This window comes from Cydia splendana, chromosome 16, assembly GCF_910591565.1.
Source record: "Cydia splendana chromosome 16, ilCydSple1.2, whole genome shotgun sequence".
Classification (NCBI taxonomy): Eukaryota; Metazoa; Arthropoda; class Insecta; order Lepidoptera; family Tortricidae; genus Cydia; species Cydia splendana.
Window position 1 is genome coordinate 15,878,872 of NC_085975.1, and position 25,545 is coordinate 15,904,416.

The window sequence follows — 25,545 nt, forward strand, 5'->3', positions numbered from 1 at the left end:
TTTCAAATTAGGGGGGGGGGTCTGGACCTCGGATGATGGTAGCATAACGTAGGAGGAAACAGGGTCATTCGAAGCATGATTTTTGTGTGATTTTAGTGAATCGTGAAAAAACGATGACGTCATTTATGGACAGCCCCTTATTGCAGTCTTGAATACTTTTGGAATTGGAACCTTCTTGTATTCCATTTTAATTCAAAATTCGATTTGGATTAAATCCTTTATAAAGGCCTCAGGGACTCAGGAGGTTATTTGTGGCAAAAATGGGTCTAGCTTAACTTTTACGTATATACAGTGGAACCTCGATAGCAAAACTAATAATACATGTTTAATATTAAATAATAAAAAAATAAATATTATAGGACATTTTTACACAAATTGACTAAGCCCCACAGTAAGCTCAAGAAGGCTTGTGTTGTGGGTAATATAAATACTTAAATACATAGAAAGCAATCATGACTCAGGAACAAACTGTGCTCAATGCACAAATGAATGCCCTTACCGGGATTCTAAGATTTGAACCCATGACCATCGGCTTCACAGGCAGAGTCACTACCCACTAAGCCAGACAGGTCGTCAAATATTGTTTAAGTATGGAAAATTGCAAAAAAAAATTATACTAAATTTAAATTAAGTCCAAGTCCAAAAGCTCAAAGCTCCGACCGATAAAGCTATCACAATATGCATGCGCAAAAACGAACTTTATTTATTAGGAAAAGTAGTAACATTATTACCTAGGCGTTTTGCAACCGCTCTCAAGTATATATAGGAGGAGCGCTCGTCGACTGAACATTCGCAGGTTCGACTCCTTGGATACCACACGTACTCGCAAATATGAAACTGGTGAGTTTTTTTGTGTCGGCGTTTATAATAATATTACTTTATATTAATAAAAAAAAAATAGTTTCAAAAAATTAATTGTGGTTTTGTAAAAAAAATCCTTTTTGTTTTTAGTGTTTTAGAAAAACGAAAACATAATTAGGTACCTATTAAAATGTCTACTTTAGTACCTACTCATATTACAATAAAAATTGCATCGTGATTATATGAACTTTAATAACTTTCAAGACTATAATGAAACAAAACATTGATATAATCTAATATTGCATAATCTAATATAATCTAATTAAAGATAACAAGTTATACCTAATTATATCATAATGTAAAAAAAATCAAACTTGGCCATCGGCACTTCCACGCCCATAATTATAGTGATATAGGTCATATATGCTTCCACTAATATTTAAGTATTCATGCATGTAAATATTACTTAGTTATTTATATAAAAAATGTAAATATTTTTATCCCATTTAAAAATTTTCGGTATTATTCGAAAAAAAGTAACCTTTCCTAAGAATTAGATCATTATTTCTCAGAATCATAAATCTCGCTGTCATCTTATCTTAGCAATAATCCTAGAATAATCCTCATTATATTATAAAGAAACCAAAATCATGAGGACACTTATGATCAACTAAATAAAAAAAAAACTTATTAACATTTTTTTCCTAAACTAATACTCGTAAACAAAAAATCAACAACAAAAAATTATTAAACAGGATTGCGTTATTCGAAAACATCGATTTTGACAGTGACTGCGACTTCCTTATAATCCGTCGTAACATTCTTACAAAATCTAGCTCAAAATAGAACAATAGCTCACTCATCACATACAATAGGCTCATAAACACCTAACCATATAAAATTAATAACTCTAATGAATAGGTATAAGTTTCGTATAAATAATAATACGGGACTTATACTGGTTTTTACTTCAGTCAATTATTGCATTAAGTTTAGCTTTGTTACATAACTTGACATGTAGAATGACAGGTTGTGCTTTAGGCAATATGTTATATGACAGGTATCTAATTTTGCAACTATGTGCGGTTATTAATTGATTAAGCTTATAGTGTAAGATGTATTTCAATGACTAAGGTGTGGTGCCGGTATAATATTTTGAAAGACTAATCAGAAATTGATCCGCTTTTGTAACTTCGCAATAATTATCGTCTAAATCTTAAAGCCAAGCTTTTATAAGATCTGTGGCAAGCCTTAAATATTTCTGGAAATTTCAGTAGCAAAAAATATCGCAACACACCTTTGTTCCCATGAAATAAATGGTGATTCCATTTTTCCCCCAGCTCCTGATCTCCGCTCTCCTCGGCGTGGCCGCCGCCGGCCTTGCCCCAGCCTACCCCGAGCAGTCCAACCGGCCCCAGGCCTCGTTCGAGAGGAACGCCAGGATCCTGGCCCTGGACTCCGATGTCAAGGAGGGCAACTTCAGATACAACTACGAGACCGAGAATGGAATTAAGGCTGAGGAACAGGGGCATGAGGTAAGCCCACCCACATCACACATCACATTCCCACATAACATCACACAACATTTTTCATAGATGTATCACATAAGATATTTGCTTGATAAATATTTTATAGTGTTTTTTCAATAAACACGTTCAACACCACAAAGTTAATGCAAAAATCTCAAATCAACAATTTTGTAACATTTTTGTAAGGATATTCGAGTTCAAAAACGTAAAATTTTAACATATTTTTTATTGCCCAAACGTACGAGTACATTAAACACTTGTTAAAACTCTAAGGGTAAATTAGATATACCTACCTAGACAGATATTAAAAATATTTTAATCTCACGGATACGGGAAATAGAATCGATTGACATATTTCAAAAGTTCAAAAAAATCATGCATGTACGAGTAGCTAATTGCGTTTGGATCTTCCTCATAAAAGTTGGCCGCTTCCTAGTATAGGCATTAAGTAACAAGTATACTTATTTAAGAAACCATACTGAGGTTCTTATCAAAAGCAATGCCGCGAATCATCCATCAAATGAGCCCATTATTCAAGAATCGCCAATCGTGAAAGCTTGACATACGATGCAAAAAAATTGTCGGATGGTTGCAAGACCGTAATGATATGACCGTACAGGGTTCAAGTTTGCGCAAGGCACTGATGAAACTTTCGGCAGGATGGATGTTGATTGAGATGATAATGATGGATTTGGGACATGATAAACTGACATGGGTCAGTTGGGGTGTAATTACGTTTGACCTACTTGGTTATTGGATGTAGAGTGAAATATAAACGATTCATGTAGTAGACAAAAAGCGGAAATTATAAATTGCATTAACTACGGAATTACTTATTTATATGTAACAGTTCTGAATGGTTCACGGTTAGTTTCAATAGACTTATATCAACTGAGATATGGACCGTGTTTACCGTGAAATATCGGGAGTTCGAAAACAATACAAAAGGTAATCACGGTTCATATCCCGGTCGATGTAAGTCTACGTGTACTTAAACTATGCACTTCAAATCTAGAAGATCTCTAATTCGATACATCATTATATAAATTTAGACGGAAAATTAATGAAATCGGCGGCAAATAATCATTCAAATGCAATGATAACCATTAACATTTAAATGACACGGCCCTCTTGGTAATTAACATGATGTTGATTGAGAGTGATAGTTTCAGTAGCAATCAACCTTCACATATAAAGACTTTTGATCTAATTGTGTATCTTCATAAGCATCGTACAAAAAAGAAGGATATATTTTAATATACGTAAAAAAGTTATCGTTAGAAATATAGAAATAGCTTTGAGAATATAAAATTACATTTGATCTTTGGTCAAACTTAGCTCTCAACCGCAAAATGGCTCATTTCAACACCCGACCACACTCCAATGTCAATCTCAGAGAGACGCATTAAACATAATTATTAAAAGTTTTAGTCTGGATCTATTTGAACTTGAAGATTACCTGACAAGGCTGTCGTTTAAATTAGTTCTTTGTGTTCTTTTATTAACCTAGAATAAATAATAACGACGTTAAGGACATTTTCTAAACGAAGAAATCGCTTTAAATAAAGAAAAGTCAAGTTCGAATTAGGTAAAGTACCTGCGATGAAGTTGATAATGTTTGATTTGATGAAATCCGTACCTACCTACTTGTTCAAATATCGTGTCGAAATTTTAACTAATTATTAGAGACATTTAATGGGTGTATTGATAAAAGCACATCAAGCAATTAGCATTTAAAGTTAAATGATATGCGGTCCTAATCACACCAATAAATCTGTACTAGCGCTGCCATATTGACCTTTGTGTCTGTATTGGTCACTGCCCTTTACGATGCACGGCAATCGCACGCAGACTGTAGGTCAATTTGAACCGGATTTGATACAATTGATACACTATTTCAGTACTTTTAGGATCGGTTGCACCAAACCGTCTGTCACCGTTAAAGCGTTCGCTAAAGTTATGGGAAACTTCATACTTCCCTGCTGTTTGACGTTAGTCAGTCTGTTAAATCTTAGAGGGCGTAAAGCCAGGCAATTAGAAGGGAACAAAAGATATTGACGCGCTGTGCGAAAATTGCGACGGGAGAAATGGCTATTGCGTGGGTTTTTACCTAAATTACTATGTGAAAATATATGTCTGTTTAAAATTTTGCTTAAATGTCAGATCCCTCGGCAATATTATCTATGAACTATCCCTATACTAATTTTGTATGGGTACGCCCCTATACAAATTTTGTTTGAGGCTCTGGAAAAATAGGATAGTTTTTATCAATTATCATTCCACGTAGACGAAATCGCGGGCAGACGCTATAGTTATTTAGACGCTCACAGAAGTTGTATTCATAGTTACGATTTGTCACGGATACATAATGCAATCAGATAATGCCATGTATTTCTCGAAACAGTAGCGCATAAAAATGTTCAAAACTGTATATGAGTAGCTTAACTTCAAACTCGGGTAAATCCATCTGTCAGATTATGCGATTTTGGTATTAAGAAAAGGTAATAGGGTAGATATTTGCTGAGAGGGTCGAATGGATTTACCCGAGTTTGAAGTTAAGCGACACATATATTCTGCTACCAATTTGCAATACATTGTCTAAACTTATGAAACAACGCACAAACTTTTTGTAACATAAAATTTTCCGGCGCTAACGCTATCTTAAAATCATTCCCAAAGTGACAAAGCATGTAAATGCAAGTTCCTCGTACAAACAGCAACACTCTCTGTCCATCTGTGGATCTTATGCCTATTGTAATAAGGTTTACGAACTGTCAGTTAACATGATGCGATGGTACAATACTGACAAAGGTGAGAACTGCATTGTGCCGACACAAAGGCATAGCCCTGTTGTTTGAAGGTCCTGAACTTTGGATGACCGCCGACGTATTTGACGTAGAATCCTAGAGTATCAAGGGCACAATCTAAATGTTTTCCTGTTATGATTTGAAGAGCCAAAGGTTGAGTTTTCGAAATGTCATGGATGTCATGCATTTTTGTTCTGAAGTATGTAATTATGGATAAAGATTTTCTTATGCAGCCTAAAGTTATTTGTTTTCTTTTATCAAATGCTATTACCTACATGATTTTATTACATAGGTACTTTGCCAAATATTGTACCTATATTTTGTTTAATTTTGTAATAGACCTAAATAATTATTAGTTTTTCGCGAAGCTACTAGTTACGGACAGTTTGAACCATTATAAATATTATAATATAAAATAGTTTAGTAATATAATTATATTATTTCCTAATTTATAAGTGACTAGATATGATAATCTAAGAGATTATTATTATAAACCGTAGAATTCCAACATTTTCTAACATTTCACCGCAATTATGTTAAATTCGACTACCTACTAAATTTACTTCTGACTTTTCAGGCCGACGGTATCGAGTCCCAGGGTGGTTTCCAGTACACCGGCGACGACGGTCAGGTCTACTCCATCTCCTTCGCCGCCGGCCAGGGAGGCTTCCAGCCCCAGGGCGCCCACATCCCCACCGCTCCCCCCGTCCCTGAGGAAATCCTTAAGGCTCTGGAACAGAACGCTGCTGATGAAGCCGCTGGTATCATCGATGATGGTGAGTAAAAGTGTTCTCTAAAACAGCTTTTGATGATACACTATGGATTTCTCACTCCTTGGGAAGCTTTTAAAAAATCATGTTCTTATTCTGTCCGTCACATTGATTCAAAAGTGATGTTTGAATGTCAACAACATTACATGCAGTTGCGATGTTACTCCAGCTGCATTGATCTCGCCGCTTTATATTTCAATTTCCTTAAATGATTGACGGATTTAACGTCATAATGGCTGCAGTAATGTGTTATCTAGCGAATTGACAGTTAGAGCGGTCCCTTAAACGTGGCCGAAGTAATGTTATAACAGTAATGCAGCTGCAGTTGAAACCCGAAAACCCTTTACTTGATTTATTAGTCCCTTTCCCCTTCTTGGAAACCTCAGACGCCCAGATTGTCTAACAATGCAATATTTTGTTAAAAAATAGTATTATCTTCGCCTATTTCATCCTCGCTCATAAGACATCCAGCGTCATTAATCAAGTATTCATATTCATAAAAATTAATTAATACTTTCATATCAGATATTCACTGTTAAGAAATGTGTCTTTAAGAATGTCGAATGCCTTTAGTTCCTATTCAATTTAACTATGAGAAAATGTTCCGAATATCTCACACGTAAATTTAGTTTCCTTGTCTAATCTGGTAGCTGATATTTCCATTAAAATTCTTAAATCTATGTTTTTCTAATTACGACCTTAAAACCTAATTACCTGTATCAAAATCTAACCTACAAAGAACGGTAATAAAACGGCTGCAAAATTACCTGAGATAATTCCGTTCGCTAACAATTCCGGCGAATTCAATCCAGCATAATAGTGGCCTCTGATTACTCATAATTGTTATTGATATCCAAGTCATACTATACTGGATTGCAAAAGATCTCTATGTCGTTCAGTCAATTGGTCCGGGCGTTTGGATAGCAATTTATGTGAACACACCTGTTGTACTGACCTTTCGATGTTTCACAATGACCCCTCACTCTAGATCTTGGGAAACAGTCCATTTGCGCTCCGTTCCTTAATGCTATACAATTAAAGGTGACATTACCTTGTTAAATTGGAATTTCGAGAAGACCGTGTAAATGGTGGGATGGGAATTTGTGAAGGATAATGAGAGGTGACTAACAATAGGTTAGGGAAGGTGTCTTAATAGATGTAAACGATTATAAAGGTGTAAAACATGACGTTTATGATAATGAGCTTTACCTTAATCATGAAAATGAGCAGTGACGAAAATAAAGAGGTAAATTTCGTTCGATAGCGTGACGTGACGTACGTGTTTGCGTTAAGTCTCATTTTGTATGACTTTTTTAACAGCGCGTTAAGCGGGAGGTTTGGAAACTCAAAATCCCATAAAAAATGTCACGCTATCGAATAAAATTTACACTACGGGTTCTGTATTATCATTACCATTTTCTGATTTTTTTTGGGATGGGTATTGCTAATAGGGGATATTACTGCAATGTTCTGCCGCCAGAGTGCAGCACTACCGACTCTAGTAAATTCATAGACTAACTTATACATACTGTGCTTTAAACTGTTTTTTGACAAGTTTTCACAGAGAATAAAATATGACAGTGATGCATCAAGGCGGTTTGTTAACAAGGGCCTACCGGTAAACGCGAAAATCGAAATTTAGTTATCTGCCTCTTTATCGCTCGAATATGCAAGAGTGATAAAGAGGCAGAAACCGAACTTTCGATAGTCGTGTTTCACGGTAGGCCATGTGATTGACGTAGTGACGCATGAACGTGTCATTGATGTATGTTTACTGTATGTGCTAGTTGTGCCACCTACGCAGAGCTTTGCCTAATATTCCCTATTGTCTTAACGTACGAGCTTGTTTGACACTTTGTTAGAGATAGGTACATGAAATATTAAATCCTAACGCATTACCTACTTATTTTACTATTAAGTACAAACGTACATTTTTGTTACGAAACCTATTCATAGTTCATAATTTCATAGAATTGACATTACCTAATGATGACAATACCACAAATGCCATGCTGTGTTAGCTTGGTCCAACTCTTTTAACAGCTCAGCGTTTCATGAAAACAATATTTTTTAACAAAATTCCATTTTCAAATTCCAGGTCAGTACAAGCCCGAGCAGCACGGCGCCGGCGCCGCCTTCGGTCACCAGCAGCAGGGCTTCGCGCACGCGCAAGCCAGCGCCGGCTACAGAGGCTAAATAACGCCGTCTCACTCTAACTGTAAGGTTTCAACTACCAACCAAAACGCTGTCTCACTCGAAGAACAACAAACCAATAGCGACATACGTACACAAAACAAAGATGGTGATAATAAACATACTGAAATAGAAACAATTGAAGTTAAAGAAGCAAAAGAAATTAAACACAAAGAAATAGTAGCATGCAACAGAAACAATTGAACTCAAAGATGAAAATGAAAGTGATTGTGAAATATTGAAGTAATATGTTTCACAATTACTTACACTTACCAATACTCCCAAAATACCTATTGATAATAATGTTGAAATTGATGAAGACAAAATTAGAATAGAGGCTGTTGAAGTGACGTCAAAAAGAAATAAACCAAATGAAATAATAAAAATCCTAAAACACCTTTATTTATAGTTGGAAATTGAAGATTTCAAAATGGTGTTAAGTAAAATAAAGCATAAAGTTTGAAATTTGACGTCATTTCTATAGATTCTGTTGTTAATTTTGTTACAATGGTTAATACTCTGATCTTAGCAATAATGACCATGATGATGTGGGTGAAATTATTTATTCTGTGAATAAAACGAAATTTTTTATAAAAACATCTTTTTAATTTTTGCCCTAATATTTAACCTAGCCATAAAATCAAAGGACAATTCAATGGATAGCGGTAAAAACAAAGAAACAAATAATAATTTCGCAATGCCTAATAGGCCCATCAAAATTGATTTTTCCAGGAATTAATTCCCAGCAAGCTGGAAATTGTCTTAATACCTTCATTTGGCCCTAAATTAGTGTAATCCGAGTTTGCTCCATTCCAGGAGCTGTGGAAAAAAATTTGCTCTTTTTCAGTTTTTTGCTTGTATTGTAGTTCAAAAACGGTACGTCCGACGGAAAATTTGCTCTAGGTAATCATGATAAAAATTGACATCTGAGGTAGTCAAACATTGTAAAAAATTTAAAGCAGCCACTTTGAATTTCTTTTTTTTTTGGTAAAATCGTGTTAAAATCCTAATTTTTTTACCAGTGTCTAATTTACAGCCACCTTGCTGGTAGTCACATTGATTTTGACGGTGGGTTCCTTCTACATCGAGTGGGTTTGTCAGTCTAAGGTAAAATGTAGCTCCCAAGGCTCCCAAAATTTATCCACACCTCTTGGGATGGAGCAAACTCAGATTATACACATTTAGGACACATATACGAAATGAAGGTATTAAAATGATTTCCAGCTTGCTGGGAATTCATTCCTCAAAACGCTTTTTTTAGATCTAATTTGATTGGCCTATAATGTTCTTACTTGTTGATGACCAAATGTATGCATAAATCGTCATAGTGGCCCGATAATAATATTTAGTAAAGGCCATATTTTTAAGCAATAATTATTTGTTTTACAAGGCGGCAAAGTTGTTTAACCTCTCGTGCTAATATTGATACCCGAGCAAGCGAAAGATTCCAAAATTGAACTACGAGCGCAGCGAGTGGTTCGAAAAATTGAATCTTGAGCGTTGCCAGGGTTTCAAGGCACGAGGGTTTAACAAATTTTGTCACCGAGAAAACGAAATACACATCAATAAAAAAAACTGGAGAAATGTATTTAATAAGGTATTTATTTCAAAACTGTGTTTTAATTATGCGTAGGAAGAAAACAGTGATTGAATTTGTCCACTGAAGAGGAAATATACCTAAATTACTTAAGTAGCGTAAAATAAAATTAAATATATATATAATTCAAGTAACAAATTTATGACCAGAGAAAATGCCAAGTTCGTCGTTTAAGAAGTAATTACACTTGCAGTCTTTGAAAGTAAGGTAGTACAGTTAGCATTATTAGTAGATAAAGAAAGATATAATATATAACTCCGTATAAGATAAATAAAGTCTAAGACAAAAACGTGCCTCCGAAAATCTATAAAAATGTATGCTCGAAAAGATGGCGCCATAACTTTGGCCTATACTCGGCTAGATGAAAAAGCGATCGACGATCAAGGATAAAAAGAGATATGTCTGTTATATGAAAAACAATGAGACTGACAGATACTTTTGACTGTACCGATAAAAAGTTACCTACCAATTTATAGTTAAAAAGATAGCATAGAACGTTTTTGTAATTAATTAACAAAATTAAATAGTATGATTATACAAAAATACAACTTTTTTACTAAAAAATTATTAATACCGAAGTAAAAATAATATTAAAAGTGGAAAAGTTATAGAATAAATTAATCAAATCTGAAATCGGATTCTCCGAATCCGACAGAGTGTAGCAGCGGCACAATAAACACACAATCCTGTAAAGATAAGACGTTCATAGTGCCGCTGCCACACTTCGTTGCCGCAGAGTTAGCTTAAACGGAGTTTAGTATTGTCATTTCTTGTAGATCAATATCTGTATCCAGTGTTAGGGTTGAAACTGGACTGGTGGCTGGTGGATCCGAAGCTAGATGCTGATGATGATGATGAGTGGTAGGAGGATGATGAGCTGGAGCTCATACCACCGCCATGCTTCGCTGCATCGTATTTTCCTGAAACAATGAAAAACATGAAAAATTCAAAAAAAAATTCTGCAAGCAGGTCAAGGGCTCTTTCACAAAGGAGACGACCGCTTATACATTACAAACGTGGTCCCCATTTTCCTCTATGGATATTAACATAATCTGACGGCTCCTATGCTGCCCCCTATAGTTCATGCACGCCGCACGCCCCCTATAGGCGTGGCGTTCAAAGTTAAGAAGATATTGACATTATGTAAAATATTTTTACATAATTTGCATATTAACCATAGCTATGCCCCTAAGTTTGACGTTTTTTTAGATTTTTTGATTATCGTAAAAACTAGGAGCGAAAAACAGATTTCATACAAATTTTTTAATGCTCCTGACTCTTATATTAATTTAAAATTCGAAAAAAAAAATCAAACATAGCTGTGGTTGATATATAACCAATTGTTTCCTAATATTTTCAATAATGTTAATATCCAAAGAGGAAAATGAGAATTACGTTTGTATGAAAAGGCGATTTCGCGCGAGTCTTCCACTTTCGTCTTAACGTTTTACCGTGTACCCCAATAACACTGAAAGTACCTATACCTTCTTCTGATTTACTTTTTTTCTAGTCAAATCCCTAAATCCCTCGGCTATATCACCACACTAAAAGCTTTCTTTTTAAATAATATTTATGTAGTTAAGGTTTGCTTGTATCCTACGTTGAATGTTATGACTAAGTTCAAAAGATGTCGCTGTTGTGCTTATAAATCTCCAATTAAGAAACTTCTTTGTACTGGGCACTATCGCGTAGTTCTTGCTATTTCTCACAGATGGCGCTTTCTCACTCACAGATATAGAATTATAGTACCTAAGTAAATGTTCATGTTGTTTATAGTATTCCATTTGTTTCCAAAGCAATTTTAAGAGCCAACGGGAGTGGTCATTTCTCCATACAAACGTACTCCTCGTTTTCCTCCGTGGTTTTTGAAGCTAGAGCAATGATTTTTTCAACACAGATTAATATTGTCAATATCTGTGTCGGACCGTTTTGCTTTTTTTGATATTTTTGTTTTTTAAGGCGCTAGAGCCCTTCAAAAATGGCCAAAATGGCCTAATTGACTATGCCGCAATGAGAGGCGTGGCATTCAAAACTGATATCAATTAGCCAAAAAAGCAAAACGGTCCGACACAGATAATTTCATAATCATTTACATTTCCAAATTTGGTTACGATTGGTTAAGTTTTGGAGGAGGAAACAGAGGAGTACGAAACCTCGATTTTTGAGATTTTTACGCAGGATTTTTCGCCTTGTCCTTATCGCACTACTTTTAGGTGCCGCTTCCGTTAGCGAGACGGGTATATTTACCTAAAATATTTAAAACTCAGCTCCTGTTTCGTCTTAATATAAGTACCGATCGGTAGCAAAAAAAGCATACATCCCGCCATATATATGTCAAGGGATTAGCATTAGCAAAAAGAATAGATAGTATAGAGGGGTCCTGTCATTGTAAATTATGTAGTCACTGTAAATTTAATGCCATCTATCGACACACGACTAAAACTCAAAATGAAAACGTATAAAGTTATCAAAAAATGTATATATATGGATAAATGATTTTATTATTTTTATATAATTTTGATCCATGTTCATTCACTGATATCTATGTGTTAAAATTGTTAAATATGAAACGGTGTCGTCACGCCATCTAGCCGAGGATAGGCTAAAGGTGTGTGCGGCATCTATTCGAGAATGACTTTTACTTGAATTCCGAGGCACGTTTTTTCCTTAGAGTTTATTCGTCTTATACGAAGTTAATACATATGTCTTTGGCATTAGTTACGGATGCTTGCAATTCTAGGAGTGTCCTTTGCACTTTGCTGACCCTAATATAGAGATTTGATGGTATAACCGTCCTGGAGATGCATGTGTCCATAGGCTACGGTGACCGCTTAGCGTCAGCTGGCCGTATGCTTGTTTGCCATTACAAAAACTTCACGATATGAAACTTAACTTACCATCGTCAAAAATGCCAGCAGCCTCATCCTTAGCGTTCTGCTGAAGGGCTAACAGTATAGCCTCAGGGGTGGGGGGAGCTACGGGCAGGTGCGCCCCCTGGGGCTTGTAGCCCCCCTCTCCGGCCGTGTACGTGATGGTGTAGGTGTTACCATCGTCGCCCTTGTACGAGAAGCCACCTTGGGACTGGCCAGCATTGTTGGATTCTTCAGCCCTGATGCCGTTGGAGGTTTCGAAGCTGTAGTGGAAACCTGTAACATACGTACATATTGGTGTATTGCTTACCAAGAAAACATGAAAATAAGTACCGTGAACGTACCTAAACATTGGTACAAACTTACAAAGTTACAATTTGAAAAAAGAAACATTGATTATTAACTACACCTGCATGGGCATGACCTTACTTGAAACTTTTATTTGCCAATTGACTTACCAGATTCCCCACCTTCCGTGTCGTGTTCCCAGATATCAGCATTCTTCTCCGCCTCCTGCTGCGGACGTTTGTTCCTGGGAACTGCTGCTCAGGAGATACTGGTATCTCCAGAGCTGGATCTCTGGTAGTTGCTAAAGCTGCCCTGGCTCTGGAACTTTCCTCGACCTTAGAACGAGGGCAGGTAGTGTCAGTGCTAACTTACCAGATTCGCCAACTTCCGTATCCTGTTTCAAGATGTCAGCATTTTTCTCAACCGCCTGCTGCGGGCGTGTGTTCCCAGTGCCTCCAGAGGAACTCTGGAAGTTGCCGAAGCCACTCTGGCTTTGGAAGCTGCCCTGGCTTTGGCTTTGGGACGGAAGGTAGCTCCGGGATGGCAGCTGGGCGGTGGAACCGAGGGCGACGAGCACAAGGAGAGTGAGGTGGAACTGAAAGTTGAATTTAGAATTATGCGTTGTGTACGCCACACGTTACGCTACGGGTAAATACAGAGGGTGAGGGTTCGACGTGTCGCCTCTCTGTCGCACTTGTAAATACGTACGTAAGTGTGACAGGGAAGACAACACGTCGAACGTTGGTTCGCGGTAGGCCCTCAGTACGCTAAGCTAAACATTTCATACATTGATCTGCCATTTCCATATTGCTGCGCCCATGATGCCGGCAGTCAATACCTCAGTGCGAGCGGGAAAGCGATATAATAATGCGCGTGCGATAGAGATAGGAAAAAACTGATCAATGTTAGAAATTCTTTGTGCTTAGCATCCTTACTTTACGCAACGCAATGTATGTGACATTTGTCGTATAGTTTCAAATATCACAACCGAAAGTGTGTCTGCGTGTGTCTGCACAGGGAGCCGGCTCCGTATTTTTACATACCACTAAAATGGCAGTTCGAATGGCCAATTTACTGCCTAATATGTCAGTAAATTGGCTATTCGTACTGGCTTCATCTGTCATCTGTAATCAGTTTAATACAAATCAAGACAAGGAGTAGGTAGATAACTAAGCGCCACTTGCACCATCCATCTCACTAGCCCGGGGCACCCCGGGGTTAACCGGTTAAACCGTTAACCTACTGTGAAATTGTACTGGTAACCATGATAACTCCAGATTTAACCAGTTATTCCCGGGTTAGTGGGATGGTGCAAGTGGCCCTAAGTAAACTATGGGTAGGTAACTGTAATTCAGTGACAAATTGAAGACAATACGAATAATTAGGTACAAACTTGGAACGGAATCTACAAACAGGAAATAACTACTTATACCAGTGCTAATCCATTAGGTAAATTACCCATTTTACCACTATCATTCTAATTTATTCTAAATTTCTTATGCTTCCGCGTTAAAATGGAGTTACACAAAGTCCTTAAAACACTTACTAAATACATGATTGTAATCGAAGCACAAGGGACGATGACACCTAGAATCGAACTGTGCCCGTTGACCCTATTGAGGCACTTTTATACGGTTTCGAAATTACCCTGATTACGCTAAAACGGACCTCTGGAACCTTGGTACTAATGTAATGAGAGAATGCTGTAATTGCGAGCCAGTTACAGTGTGCGACAGAAAGGTTCCGATACGATTTAATTATATAAATCCTCGGTGTTATCTTTGATACCAAACTTACTTTTCGTGATCATATTGAGGCTCTGGCTCCCGACTGTTTTAAAAGGCTGGGATTCATCATTAGGAATGCTCGCGACTTTAACAACCCAAAGGCAATTAAATTACTTTATACAGCCCTTGTTCGGAGTAAGCTTGAAGCCGCTAGCATAGTGTGGAGTCCCGCTGAAAGTATGTATGCCTTGCTTCTAGAAAAGGTACAGAAGGCATTTCTAAGATTCCTGTACAAAAATGTTTACAAGTGCTATCCATTTTTATACCCTACAAAATTTTTGTTAGGATCCCTGGGATTCAACTCTCTGCAAGTGAGGCGTAACCATAATCTTCTGGTAGTGGCTTGTAGAATCTTGCGCGGAGATTCCGACTGCCCTGACCTAGTGGCACAGATAGTGAGGCTCTCTGTGCCTTTCCTATCCAAGCAGGAACTTAGGCCTAGACACCATAACCTTCTTGCAGTTCCAGCAACGCGTACTGCAGCACATCTAAAATCTCCTCTCATTCGCGCTCTAAAAGTGATTTGTTTGCAAGTCGACGGGCAAGTGTATGTAGTATCTGTCTGAGGTATTGCGAGGCGATGGATGGTAGTGGTATTTTATAAAACTGTTTTTGTAAAGTGTTGTGTACCGTAGCGTATAAGTTAACTCTAAATTGTACAGTGATTTGGTTTATACTGTCAGACTGTATAAATTTTGTTTGAATAAATAAAATAAAATAAAATATGTCACGATTAGTCGTCATCGAGGCCTATAGTGCGACTTAAAATCATCATCATCCTCATCAATATTTAAGAGCTATGCTCTTTTCGGTGGAGTAATCGCCACTCTTCTTTTTGCTGAGCCAGCCTTTTAACTCCCTCGTACGACACGACATAAACTTTATCTTTTATTTGGCTGAGATATGTGAGCCTGGGCCTTACTCTGCGTCTTTTCTCCTCAATTTTGCCCTCCAGGATGTTTAAAAAGAATCTGTCTTGCCGTATCAGGTGGCCAACCATCTTGCCCCTTCTGTTAGCTAATTGTGTCTTATTAGACATAGTTCGCCTATTGGCGAACTATTTTCCATACTAAATTGTTGCCATATTTTTAAGCATTTTACGTCAAAAATGTTACAGTTACGTAGGAAGTGGCGCCCTCAATATTTTTTTACAATTTTTTGTCAGACTAGGTACATGAAATTTTGATTTAATGCCCTACCATAATAATAATTTTCGCGCCGGGGTTGAATAAATATTTTTTCCAGTTCTCCTGAAAATGATCATAACATAAACGTACAAAAAGTACTTGACGAGAGCAATTTTGATTTGACGTTTAAAAACGTCGATTTTGATAATATTATACCGGGTGTGGCCTGTAACACGAGCAAATAATTAAAACATAGATTGTACTCCTCAAACGGTGACACTTTTGTTCAACAACTTTTAAAAATTATGAAGTAGGTATTTAGACTCCCTATTTTTCATACAAAATAAATATTATCTTCAATGGACGCCATCGCCACGCCATATCATTGTGATTGACGTTGCTTGTCAGTCTTGTCACGCCTTAAACATAACAAAATTCGCAATACATTGCGTCTTAGAATAAACTTTAAAGTGTATTAAAAATCAAACCACAAGTTATTTTTAAAAGTCGCTGAACAAATGTTGGTCAGTATGAGGCTCGGAGTAAATATCTATGGAGCGGCCATTAACAGGCGTTCCCCTCTGCAAAAAGTCCGCGGCCGCCGGTCAAGGAGGTTATATAAAACTAGTTGCCACACGTCATACGCCATTCAGCAAACGTCAGTCTAAGCGGAATGATAGGAGCCGAAAATGCCGAATTGCAGCGTTTTCTCGTTCAAAATGAGATCGAAAACGTCTAGTCTACAAAAAGAACACGTTTCTTATCATATGTAGGTACTATTACATCTAAATATTATCAAATAGTGCATTAACTTTGCAAATAACTAAAAAACATTGTCAATCTGACAGTGATACCAGTGATATGGTATTAGATCTAATTTAGGGTAATTCTAAAGAAGACTTTCTAAATATTATTTAGGTACGAGTAGAATTTCTAATAGGAAATATTATGCGAAACTCTGCGTAGGGGGTTATTCATAAATTACGTCATTTTAAATTAGGGGGGGGGTCTGGACATCGGATGACGGTAGCATGAAGTAGGAGGAAATGGGGTCATTTGAAGCATGATTTTTGGATGATTATAGGGGGGGGGGGGGGGGTCAAAAATCGATGACGTAATTTATGGACAGCCCCTAGGGGGCGCGACTACCACAATCCATCACAATCTGGGGGTCCGCCGCGGAACAAGAAATATTAAATTTCGTTATCTAACCTCTCTATCTCTATCACTATTGCATATTTGAGCGATAAAGAGAAAAGAGAAAATTTACTAGCTAGCTTAGTGCTACACTCTGGCGGCAGAACATTGCAGTAATACGCCCTATTTGCGTTGCTTTTTGTTATATAATTTATGTAACACATTATTTTTATATAACACCTTAGTTTCATATCAACCTAATCTATTTAATCAAATAAATAGATCTATAAGAATAAAGAAAAGGGGGACGGGGGATCAAAAAGTAGTCGAAAACATCTCGCGTGATTTGTGCACAACCCCTAAATAACGTAAAATTACCGATAGACTATTTTTTGAAAATTAATTTTTTCTTTAGTTTCTACATATAGCTGGTCAAGCAGATCTTGTCAGTAGAAAAAGGCGGCAAATTTGAAAAATGTAGGCGGGAAGGGATATCGTCCCATAGAAAATTTGAATTTCGCGCCTTTTTTACTGACAAGATTTGCTTGACCAGCTATATATTTTTATTTAACATGTCAAATATTTTATTAATTTAAGGTATTTACGGCTGTCACTTTCCATAAATAGGCACTTTTAATTTATTACTCTGGTATCACCGTACCAATATTAGTGATGGGACACTATAAAAACCAATATCGGTAAAATCGATATAAACATAATGAATAATATACAGATGGTCATGATGCCTAGCGAACACCAGCCATATCGTACAAACCTCAAGAAGTGATATTCCTAGGCAGATTATGATCTGCCTAGTGACCACCAGCCATATCGTGCTAACTTCAAGGTGTGATATTCCTAAGCAGATCGTGAAACGCCGGTATGTCATGTTCTGACTAGTGATCACCAGCCATACCGTGCAAACCTCAACATTTAGGCATATCGAATAAGTAGGATGTCCTACATTTTAGCAAATGATAACCATTGAAATGGCTTGACAGCCTACTTATAGTACGTGTTTGGGTAGCGTATGATTTTAGAACCTACCTAGCACCTACGCATTCTGCTCCAAATGCCACATAGAATGCAGCACTAGCAGTGGCAAAAAATGCAAAAGGCAGATTATTAAATGGGGAAGTTTCATGATATGCCTAGGAATATCTCGATATGCCCGATTTTACGATCTACCGCCGATATATATACTAATTATCCCCTACTCAATATCCCTTAAATGACATCCTATGGCCGCGTTCCATCTCTGTCATCAGATCTGCATGCTCAATAGTATATTGCATTGCTTTCAGAAGTAAACCAACATGTAAAATATTAACTAATGAACTGATAATAAAAAATCATTCTATATCAGCTTGCAAGATTCGCCCTAAACAAATTGACAAACTATTAGAACAACATCTAAAAACAATACAAAAATTGAAAGTTAGTAAAATGCTGGTAGAAAGACTTGATATTGTAATATTATTATAATTGATAAAAGCAGAAATTAAAATTAATTGTCAATAAAATATCGACAATATTATCGGCGCGTCCCTCGCACTATCTAGGTTTACTTAGAACTGACGTCATCTCGTTCACGGACAGGGTTGTCTGTGTTTGTTCTTGTACTTGTGTGAATATAGTTTTTGCTAGTGTTTGATAATTTTGTCGTGTGCGTGTGTAGCGACGCATGCTAAAAATGCATTAGTGTTAACATTATTTGTGTGCGTTACCTCGTCCCCCGCGCCAAAAACGACAGAATTTTTCAGATAGAAATTAGTGCGCGTCTCTACTCCATAGATATTTACTCCGAGGTATGAGGAGTACAGCTTACAGTTCAATTTTTTGCTCATGTTACAGGCCACACCCGGTATATCACACCATGTAATTTAGTGCGCTACTTGCACCGTCCCACTAACCCGGGATTAACCGGTTAAACCGTTAACCCAGTGTCAAATTGTACTGGTAACCATGGTATCTCCAGGTTTAACCGGTTAACCCCGGGTTAGTGGGATGGTGCAAGTGGCGCTAGCGCCAAACTAGTACCTAAACTAAACAACTAATTATTTATCGTATTGAAAATTTAAAATCGTGTAGTCTAAATATAAGGATGTCCACAGAATTCAATTACAGGCTTGTTTGGTACAAATAAAACCGATAAATTGATTTAAAAAAATCACAAAGGAGATTCCTTTGTTTAACATTTATTTAATTACAGCACGTAATTAGTGAGTTTTGCTTGTCACCTGACGATGTCAATCGCAGTATTTCATATTTACAACTATTTATATCTAAATTACAATAAGCTAGTTTATTTTTCTTTTTATTGTATCTACCATCTACCTGAAACTTAAATAAACTTACAATTACAATCGATTTCATAACATCAGTAACAGTTGTATAATCGCCCTAAACCGCGAGAAGTAAACTGTGTTACAAACAAGCACCCTGCTTTCACTGCCAAGGTCACACTCGCTCGAATCTCCAAGGTAAGAGTAATAAATGTCAGCAGTACGGTTACCATCAGTTTGTCACTGACATAAACGCCGTCGAGAACGTAATTTACTTTCTATACATCTCGCTCGCACTCGCATATTAGTGCAAACGGGATGTATAGAAAGTAAATTACGTTCTCGACGGCGTTTATGTCAGTGAGAAACTGATGGTAACCGTACAGGTCACTTTATTGCTAATGTGTTAGTAAAATGTTGCCAGAACCACTAGAGTAAATTTCGGGTCTCTATTGTTTCCCAAAAAGTTTTAAGTCATAATTATTTATTTATTTATTTACATGAAAATATACAGCTTATACAAGTACAGTGTCCCACAAAACAGTTTACACGGTTTGACTGTGGGATCGTGCAGTCTCTACTCTATTATATTACAAAATAGTTTACATCTATCATTACTAATTATGCTCAACAATTACTATACGCGATTTACGAGGTAACTACGCAGCTTTTTACCAAATTTTGTTGTTGTATTGTTTGTCCGAATTTTCGTTAGTCATAATTTGTTTTTCTCAGAAACGCGTAACTTTTCAGGATTGCCATAAAACAAACCTAACCTAACCTAACCTATCTATAGGATTACGAAAATCCTGAAAAGTTAACGGTTTCAGTTTTAGGACTAATGATAATATGACAAACTACACATTATGACTTACGACTTTAATATGGGAAACAAAGGGACCCCGTAAGTTTCATTCGATAGCGTTCGCGTTAGCGTTACGTCTATTTTTATATGGGATTTTGAACAGCGCGCCAAACGGGACGTTTTGGAAACTCAAAATCCCATACAAAATGACACTTTTTTAACGCAAACGCGTACGTCACTTCTCGCTATCCAATATTTACACTAAGGGGTACCGATTAAAAATGTAGATAATCTGTAATTCGTCCAATTTTTTTTCTACGAGTCGCATGAAGTTGGTAATTATAATTTTTGAAGGAATACCTTTTTATACAAATAAATAATTTTTCGAATTTCATTTCACTAGTCTTAGAAATGTGTAAGTATAATGGGTTTTATTTAATTTAATAAAAAAAACCGGGCAAGTGCGAGTCGGACTCGCGCACGAAGGGTTCCGTACCATAATGCAAAAAAAAAAACGGAAAAAAATGCAAAAAGAAAACGGTCACCCATCCAAGTACTGACCACGCCCGACGTTGCTTAACTTTGGTCAAAAATCACGTTTGTTGTATGGGAGCCCCACTTAAATCTTTATTTTATTCTGTTTTTAGTATTTGTTGTTATAGCGGCAACAGAAATACATCATCTGTGAAAATTTCAACTGTCTAGCTATCACGGTTCGTGAGATACAGCCTGGTGACAGACGGACGGACGGACGGACAGCGAAGTCTTAGTAATAGGGTCCCGTTTTACCCTTTGGGTACGGAACCCTAAAAACCGGCCAAGTTCGTGTCTGACTCGCGTACGAAGGGTTTGTTGTATGGGAGCCCCACATAAATATTATGTATTTATTTTATTCTGTTTTTGGTATTTGTTGTTATAGCGGCAACAGAAATCCATTATCTGTGAAAATTTCAACTGCCTAGCTATCACGGTTCATGAGATACAGCCTGGTGACAGACAGACGGACACACAGACGGACAGTGAAATCTTAGTAATAGGGTCCCGTTTTTACCCTTTGGGTACGGAACCCTAAAATCTCATGACATGTCAGTATTTTCTTCACATCTGGTAACACTCTCAATTATTATTTTGTTACACATTTGCAACGATGATCACTTTCCCTGTCGACCAAGGTCTTGGCCGTAGTGAACGTACATAATACAAACGGCAAACCGTGCACTTTATGCCATTGGATTAAGGTTCAAATTGGTTATTAAAATGTGGCTTTGGCGGTGATGATACTACGTGTAGACTTAACTTATCGTGGACTTTATGTCAATGGATTAAGATTCACCATGTTAATAATATTATGTTTAGTAAAGATGGTACTAGTGGGATATAGAGTAGTTCTCAGGCTACAAAGGTATTTTGTATGGCGATGTCAGATGATGTTGTTTTACAGTAACAGGCGTATTATGATTTTCATAACAGGTTAAGAATTAGATCTGGATTAGATATGGATATGGCCTCGCAGTGTCAAAAGTGACGTTTTTGGTAGAAATGTCAGATCAGATCCATTTATCCTGAAAATAGGACATTTTAACCCACTTTACGAGAGTTGTGGATGTTAAGTTTTTAATTTTTATCTAGGTACAGCCGAGTTTATAAATATGTATACATTTCTTTCGTATTGCAATAAGGTGAAAAAATGTATAGGTACATATTTATCCTCCCAAGGCCCACGGTCCTACCTAGAGTATTTCTTCAGTTCGATGAAATTTAAACCATATTCAGTTGAGTAACAGAGTTGCATTTCTTTTGTTTCGCTTTCGTTTTGTTTCGTTTTCAAACAAATAAAAATGAACTCCATTCCCTGTACTATAGGTTCTAAACTTCAATGGCAAATTTTGGGTTTTTCATTTGTATGGCTGGGCCTTAGGAGGCTATGAACTCGAAGACTGCTATAATTCTATAGGCGTCAATAACATAAGCCCAATTGAGCTTTCTGTGGGTTTGTGGGCCAATGCCGGTTTGTTAAACACGTGTAAGAAATAAAAATTATATAATTTTTTTTGACCGGTTTTTGGACTCGCACTATACACAATTCGCAATAAATTCTCGTTTATGATCACCACCATAAAAGCCCATATGTACCTATCTATATGATACATAATTCACAAAAACGTAGACCAATCAACTAAGCCCCCATGTATCGTCAACTCAGTTAATTGACCATTGCTAAGCCTTCTTGCAACGAAATAAAGTCTACTCTTGCTCAGTCTAGTGTATTTCTAGTATTCGAAGCTAGACTACGTCAAAACATGGTGTATTCTCATTGCTTGCGCGCGAAAAATCACATCCAACATACGATTTCTTGCGCACCTTTCATTTAAATACGACGATTTGTTTTACAATTATTACAATTATATCGGATAACAATCCGAGGCATTTGAGCCAGTGAAATATTGGAAAATTGAACAACGAGTGAAATCTTAAGCATTGCGAGGGTTTCATGTCGTGCCATAGTGTTAAGGCGACGGTAGCGGTGGGTAAAATATCAGATTCTGTCAATTTACCCCATTTCACACACAAGCGCACTTCACGCACACTACCTCACTTTACTGGGACAGGTCAGTGACCCATCATGTTTTTTTAAGATTGGACTTTTAGTTTAGTATTGACCACTAGCCTCCTTTGAGGGTAAAAGCATTCCATTTAAAGATGAAAGAGAAACAATGCATTTAATCTTGCTTTCCTTGTCTGTTCATGTCACACGTGACGTACCTATTTAATTCATTTGATTGTTGACTGTTTTACTACCTAATATTGCTTTGTCGAGATACGCGTTTTGTACAATTAAAGCGAATAAAACAAGATGTCATTAAGTCAGATGTAAAATGTTATTTACTACTCTATACGGTTTTTCATAAGGTGCAAAATCCATTCAATAGGAATTTAAATAAATAAAGTTTCAGCAGGGTGGCAATTCCATTTTGGCGGATAAAGCGAAACAGAATAGTTCTATCGAACCTGCTTACAAATTTTCACGAGAATCAGTTGAGAAATGTGATCTGCAAAGGAGAACATACAAAAGCATTTTTGCCCAAGCTGAAACGGAGACCTTTGCTAACGCTCGGCCAATGATGGTTTAGGTACACCTATAAAAAATGATTGTCCCTGCTGTAATTTTAATATCTTTATATTTCAACCGGTATAGTTTTACCTTCAAAAATAATCGGTATCGCTAAACAATAGCGGTACCTTACTACTTATACGTTCACGAAATCGGTATCTGCATAACTTGATTGTTAGTAAACTAACTTGGAAAATAATCTCAAAATCACCGAAACATTTATGTACAGTACCTGCAATAATATGTTACGTCATTAGCGCCAACTTTGCCTCCAGGGAAACTTTGCCCAAAACGACAATTTTAAACAAATTCGTTAATGTAGAAAAATTGATAATAGTTATGGCCACCCTGCTGTTTTTAGTAGAAAATTGGTGCAAACTTGTACATAACTTGACTTGGGAATTTTGAGTTTGAGCGAGTTGTCTAATATAGGGTATATTTCGGCGGGCAAAAAATTGATAAATAATGAATGCAAGTAGAAAAAATTGAGAACCCTTTGACAAATATTTCCGGGTTTCAGTTATAACACATGAAGCATAGATTATGTCTATTGAGATTTAAACTAATAAGGCCTAAATACACAAAAGTTTTAGCGGTGGGCAAAGTAATCCGGTAATTTGGCATCCATACCAACATTGCCCACCACCAAAAACGGATTAGGGTTGTCACTTTCATCTAATTTACCCAACTTCGCAAGTAAAAGAAGGTTATGTTTGTACACTAAAATAAGTTTATAAGTATATACTGTATTTAATTTATCTTATTATCCTTTATTTAGATGTTTTATCCCGTTAACGAATGAAAACACAACAAAAATCATATTTTTGGTCATTAAACTATTGTAACAGATTTTCTCAAAAGTGACAACCCTAGCCTTTGTAAAATGCTTAGGCGAGCCTTATTTGGAAATGGGCAAAAACGGGTAGGCAACATTGCCCAGCAAATTTATTTAAAAGTTTTTACACTTATCGCTAAGTTATTAACAGGGAATGGTAGGATTGCCCAAAACCTTTAAGTGATCCTTAGACATCATCATCATATATACGAGCTGTATTTGAATACCAAATTGACGTGGGCAATCTTGGCGAAAACCCCGGATATTTTTTTATTTGCGCGCCCTCTAAAACGCAAAAAAATGGGTAAAAACACGATAAAAAAATGTTTTCTTCACATAAACTGATGCGTTTGATCACAATGGACGTGCTGAGCAAAAAAAGTCATATGATGTGATTTTTTTTGAGAAATTCGTGTTTAAAAAAAAAATCGGGCAAGTGCGAGTCGGACTCGCGCACAAAGGGTTCCGTACCATATAAAAAAAAACAAAAAAAAAAGCAAAAAAAAAACGGTCACCCATCCAAGTACTGACCACTCCCGACGTTGCTTAACTTTGGTCAAAAATCACGTTTGTTGTATGGGAGCCCCATTTAAAATCTTTATTTTATTCTGTTTTTAGTATTTGTTGTTATAGCGGCAACAGAAATACATCATCTGTGAAAATTTCAACTGTCTAGCTATCACGGTTCGTGAGATACAGCCTGGTGACAGACGGACGGACGGACGGACGGACGGACGGACAGCGAAGTCTTAGTAATAGGGTCCCGTTTTACCCTTTGGGTACGGAACCCTAAAAAGCGGGCAAAGTTGATGATAATGAGTAATGACGGTACCTACTCTTCGAAGGTCGCAAAAATATGTGACATGCTCTTATGGTTCTACAAATAAGATCTTGTCAGATATTTTTGCGGCCTTCGTTGTGTAACATAAATTGCAGGTGACTGTACATTTGGAATAATTATTTTATTTAGTTTCAACGAAAGTTTCAAGTTTAATACGAAAATACTTCAGATATGCAATATGCACAAAATGTAGACCTAATCGAAATAAAACATTGCTTTTTATAGTAAATTTATAAAACATTCGATACATAGGTATACATAACAATAACCAGGCCACAACGCTATTGGCCTGTAAGCTTCATCTCGGTCTCCAAAGCCGCAAAAACTTGCTAGTACTTAGTGCTGGTCTAGCCTTTATTTTTTCTTGAAGATTTTCAGAGAACAGCACGTACACGCATTATACATATAGACGGAACGAACGGCATAATCATAATAATTTATTCGTCGCAATCCATGGTATTACAGATCTAGTTACAAGACTTTCAGGTATTACTTATACGAATTACATAACTCTTCCTGTTAATAGGCAATATTTTAGTATAAAAGTTCTATAATATAATACAAGATTACAGTTGTCATCAAAATTCATTGACATACAGAAGTCAAATACGTTTTTAAAATGACGCAAAATGATACCAGCATAATAAAAATTGATCCCAATCAGTAAAGATGAGTCTTTAAACTTTTTTCATTTTTAGCGAGTTTTGAAGGAAGATAATACTTAAATTCGACTGTAATCGTATTATTTTAAGATAGTTTAC

At 36.7% G+C, this 25,545-nt stretch overlaps 2 protein-coding genes across 2 annotated transcripts; one reads left to right on the forward strand and one right to left on the reverse strand.

The window, feature by feature from the left end:
* The first annotated feature begins 724 nt into the window (after nt 1-724).
* LOC134798449 (cuticle protein 3-like) lies at nt 725-8,697 on the forward strand. The gene is made up of 4 exons (XM_063770889.1): nt 725-840; nt 2,142-2,336; nt 5,715-5,913; nt 8,006-8,697. Exons 1-4 carry the CDS (start codon nt 832-834, stop codon nt 8,101-8,103), a joined length of 501 nt encoding a protein of 166 aa, XP_063626959.1. The 5' UTR covers nt 725-831; the 3' UTR covers nt 8,104-8,697.
* Nucleotides 8,698-10,474: 1,777 nt separating this feature from the next.
* On the reverse strand, nt 10,475-14,557 carry LOC134798026 (pupal cuticle protein 27-like). Its single transcript, XM_063770358.1, has 4 exons — nt 14,402-14,557; nt 13,228-13,450; nt 12,595-12,843; nt 10,475-10,617 (listed from the first exon to the last, which is right to left on the reverse strand). Exons 1-4 carry the CDS (start codon nt 14,408-14,410, stop codon nt 10,475-10,477), a joined length of 624 nt encoding a protein of 207 aa, XP_063626428.1. The 5' UTR covers nt 14,411-14,557.
* Between the last annotated feature and the right edge of the window lie 10,988 nt (nt 14,558-25,545).

Bases quoted from the DNA above. Each gene is read 5' to 3' on its own strand.
- LOC134798449 (XM_063770889.1), top strand. The intron at 2,337-5,714 runs GTAAGCCCACCC...CTGACTTTTCAG, and splicing joins CTGAGGAACAGGGGCATGAG to GCCGACGGTATCGAGTCCCA. The intron at 5,914-8,005 runs GTGAGTAAAAGT...TTCAAATTCCAG, and splicing joins CGCTGGTATCATCGATGATG to GTCAGTACAAGCCCGAGCAG.
- LOC134798026 (XM_063770358.1), bottom strand. The intron at 12,844-13,227 runs GTAAGTTAGCAC...CGTATGTTACAG, and splicing joins TACGGAAGTTGGCGAATCTG to GTTTCCACTACAGCTTCGAA. The intron at 10,618-12,594 runs GTAAGTTAAGTT...TCATTGTTTCAG, and splicing joins TGCTGGCATTTTTGACGATG to GAAAATACGATGCAGCGAAG.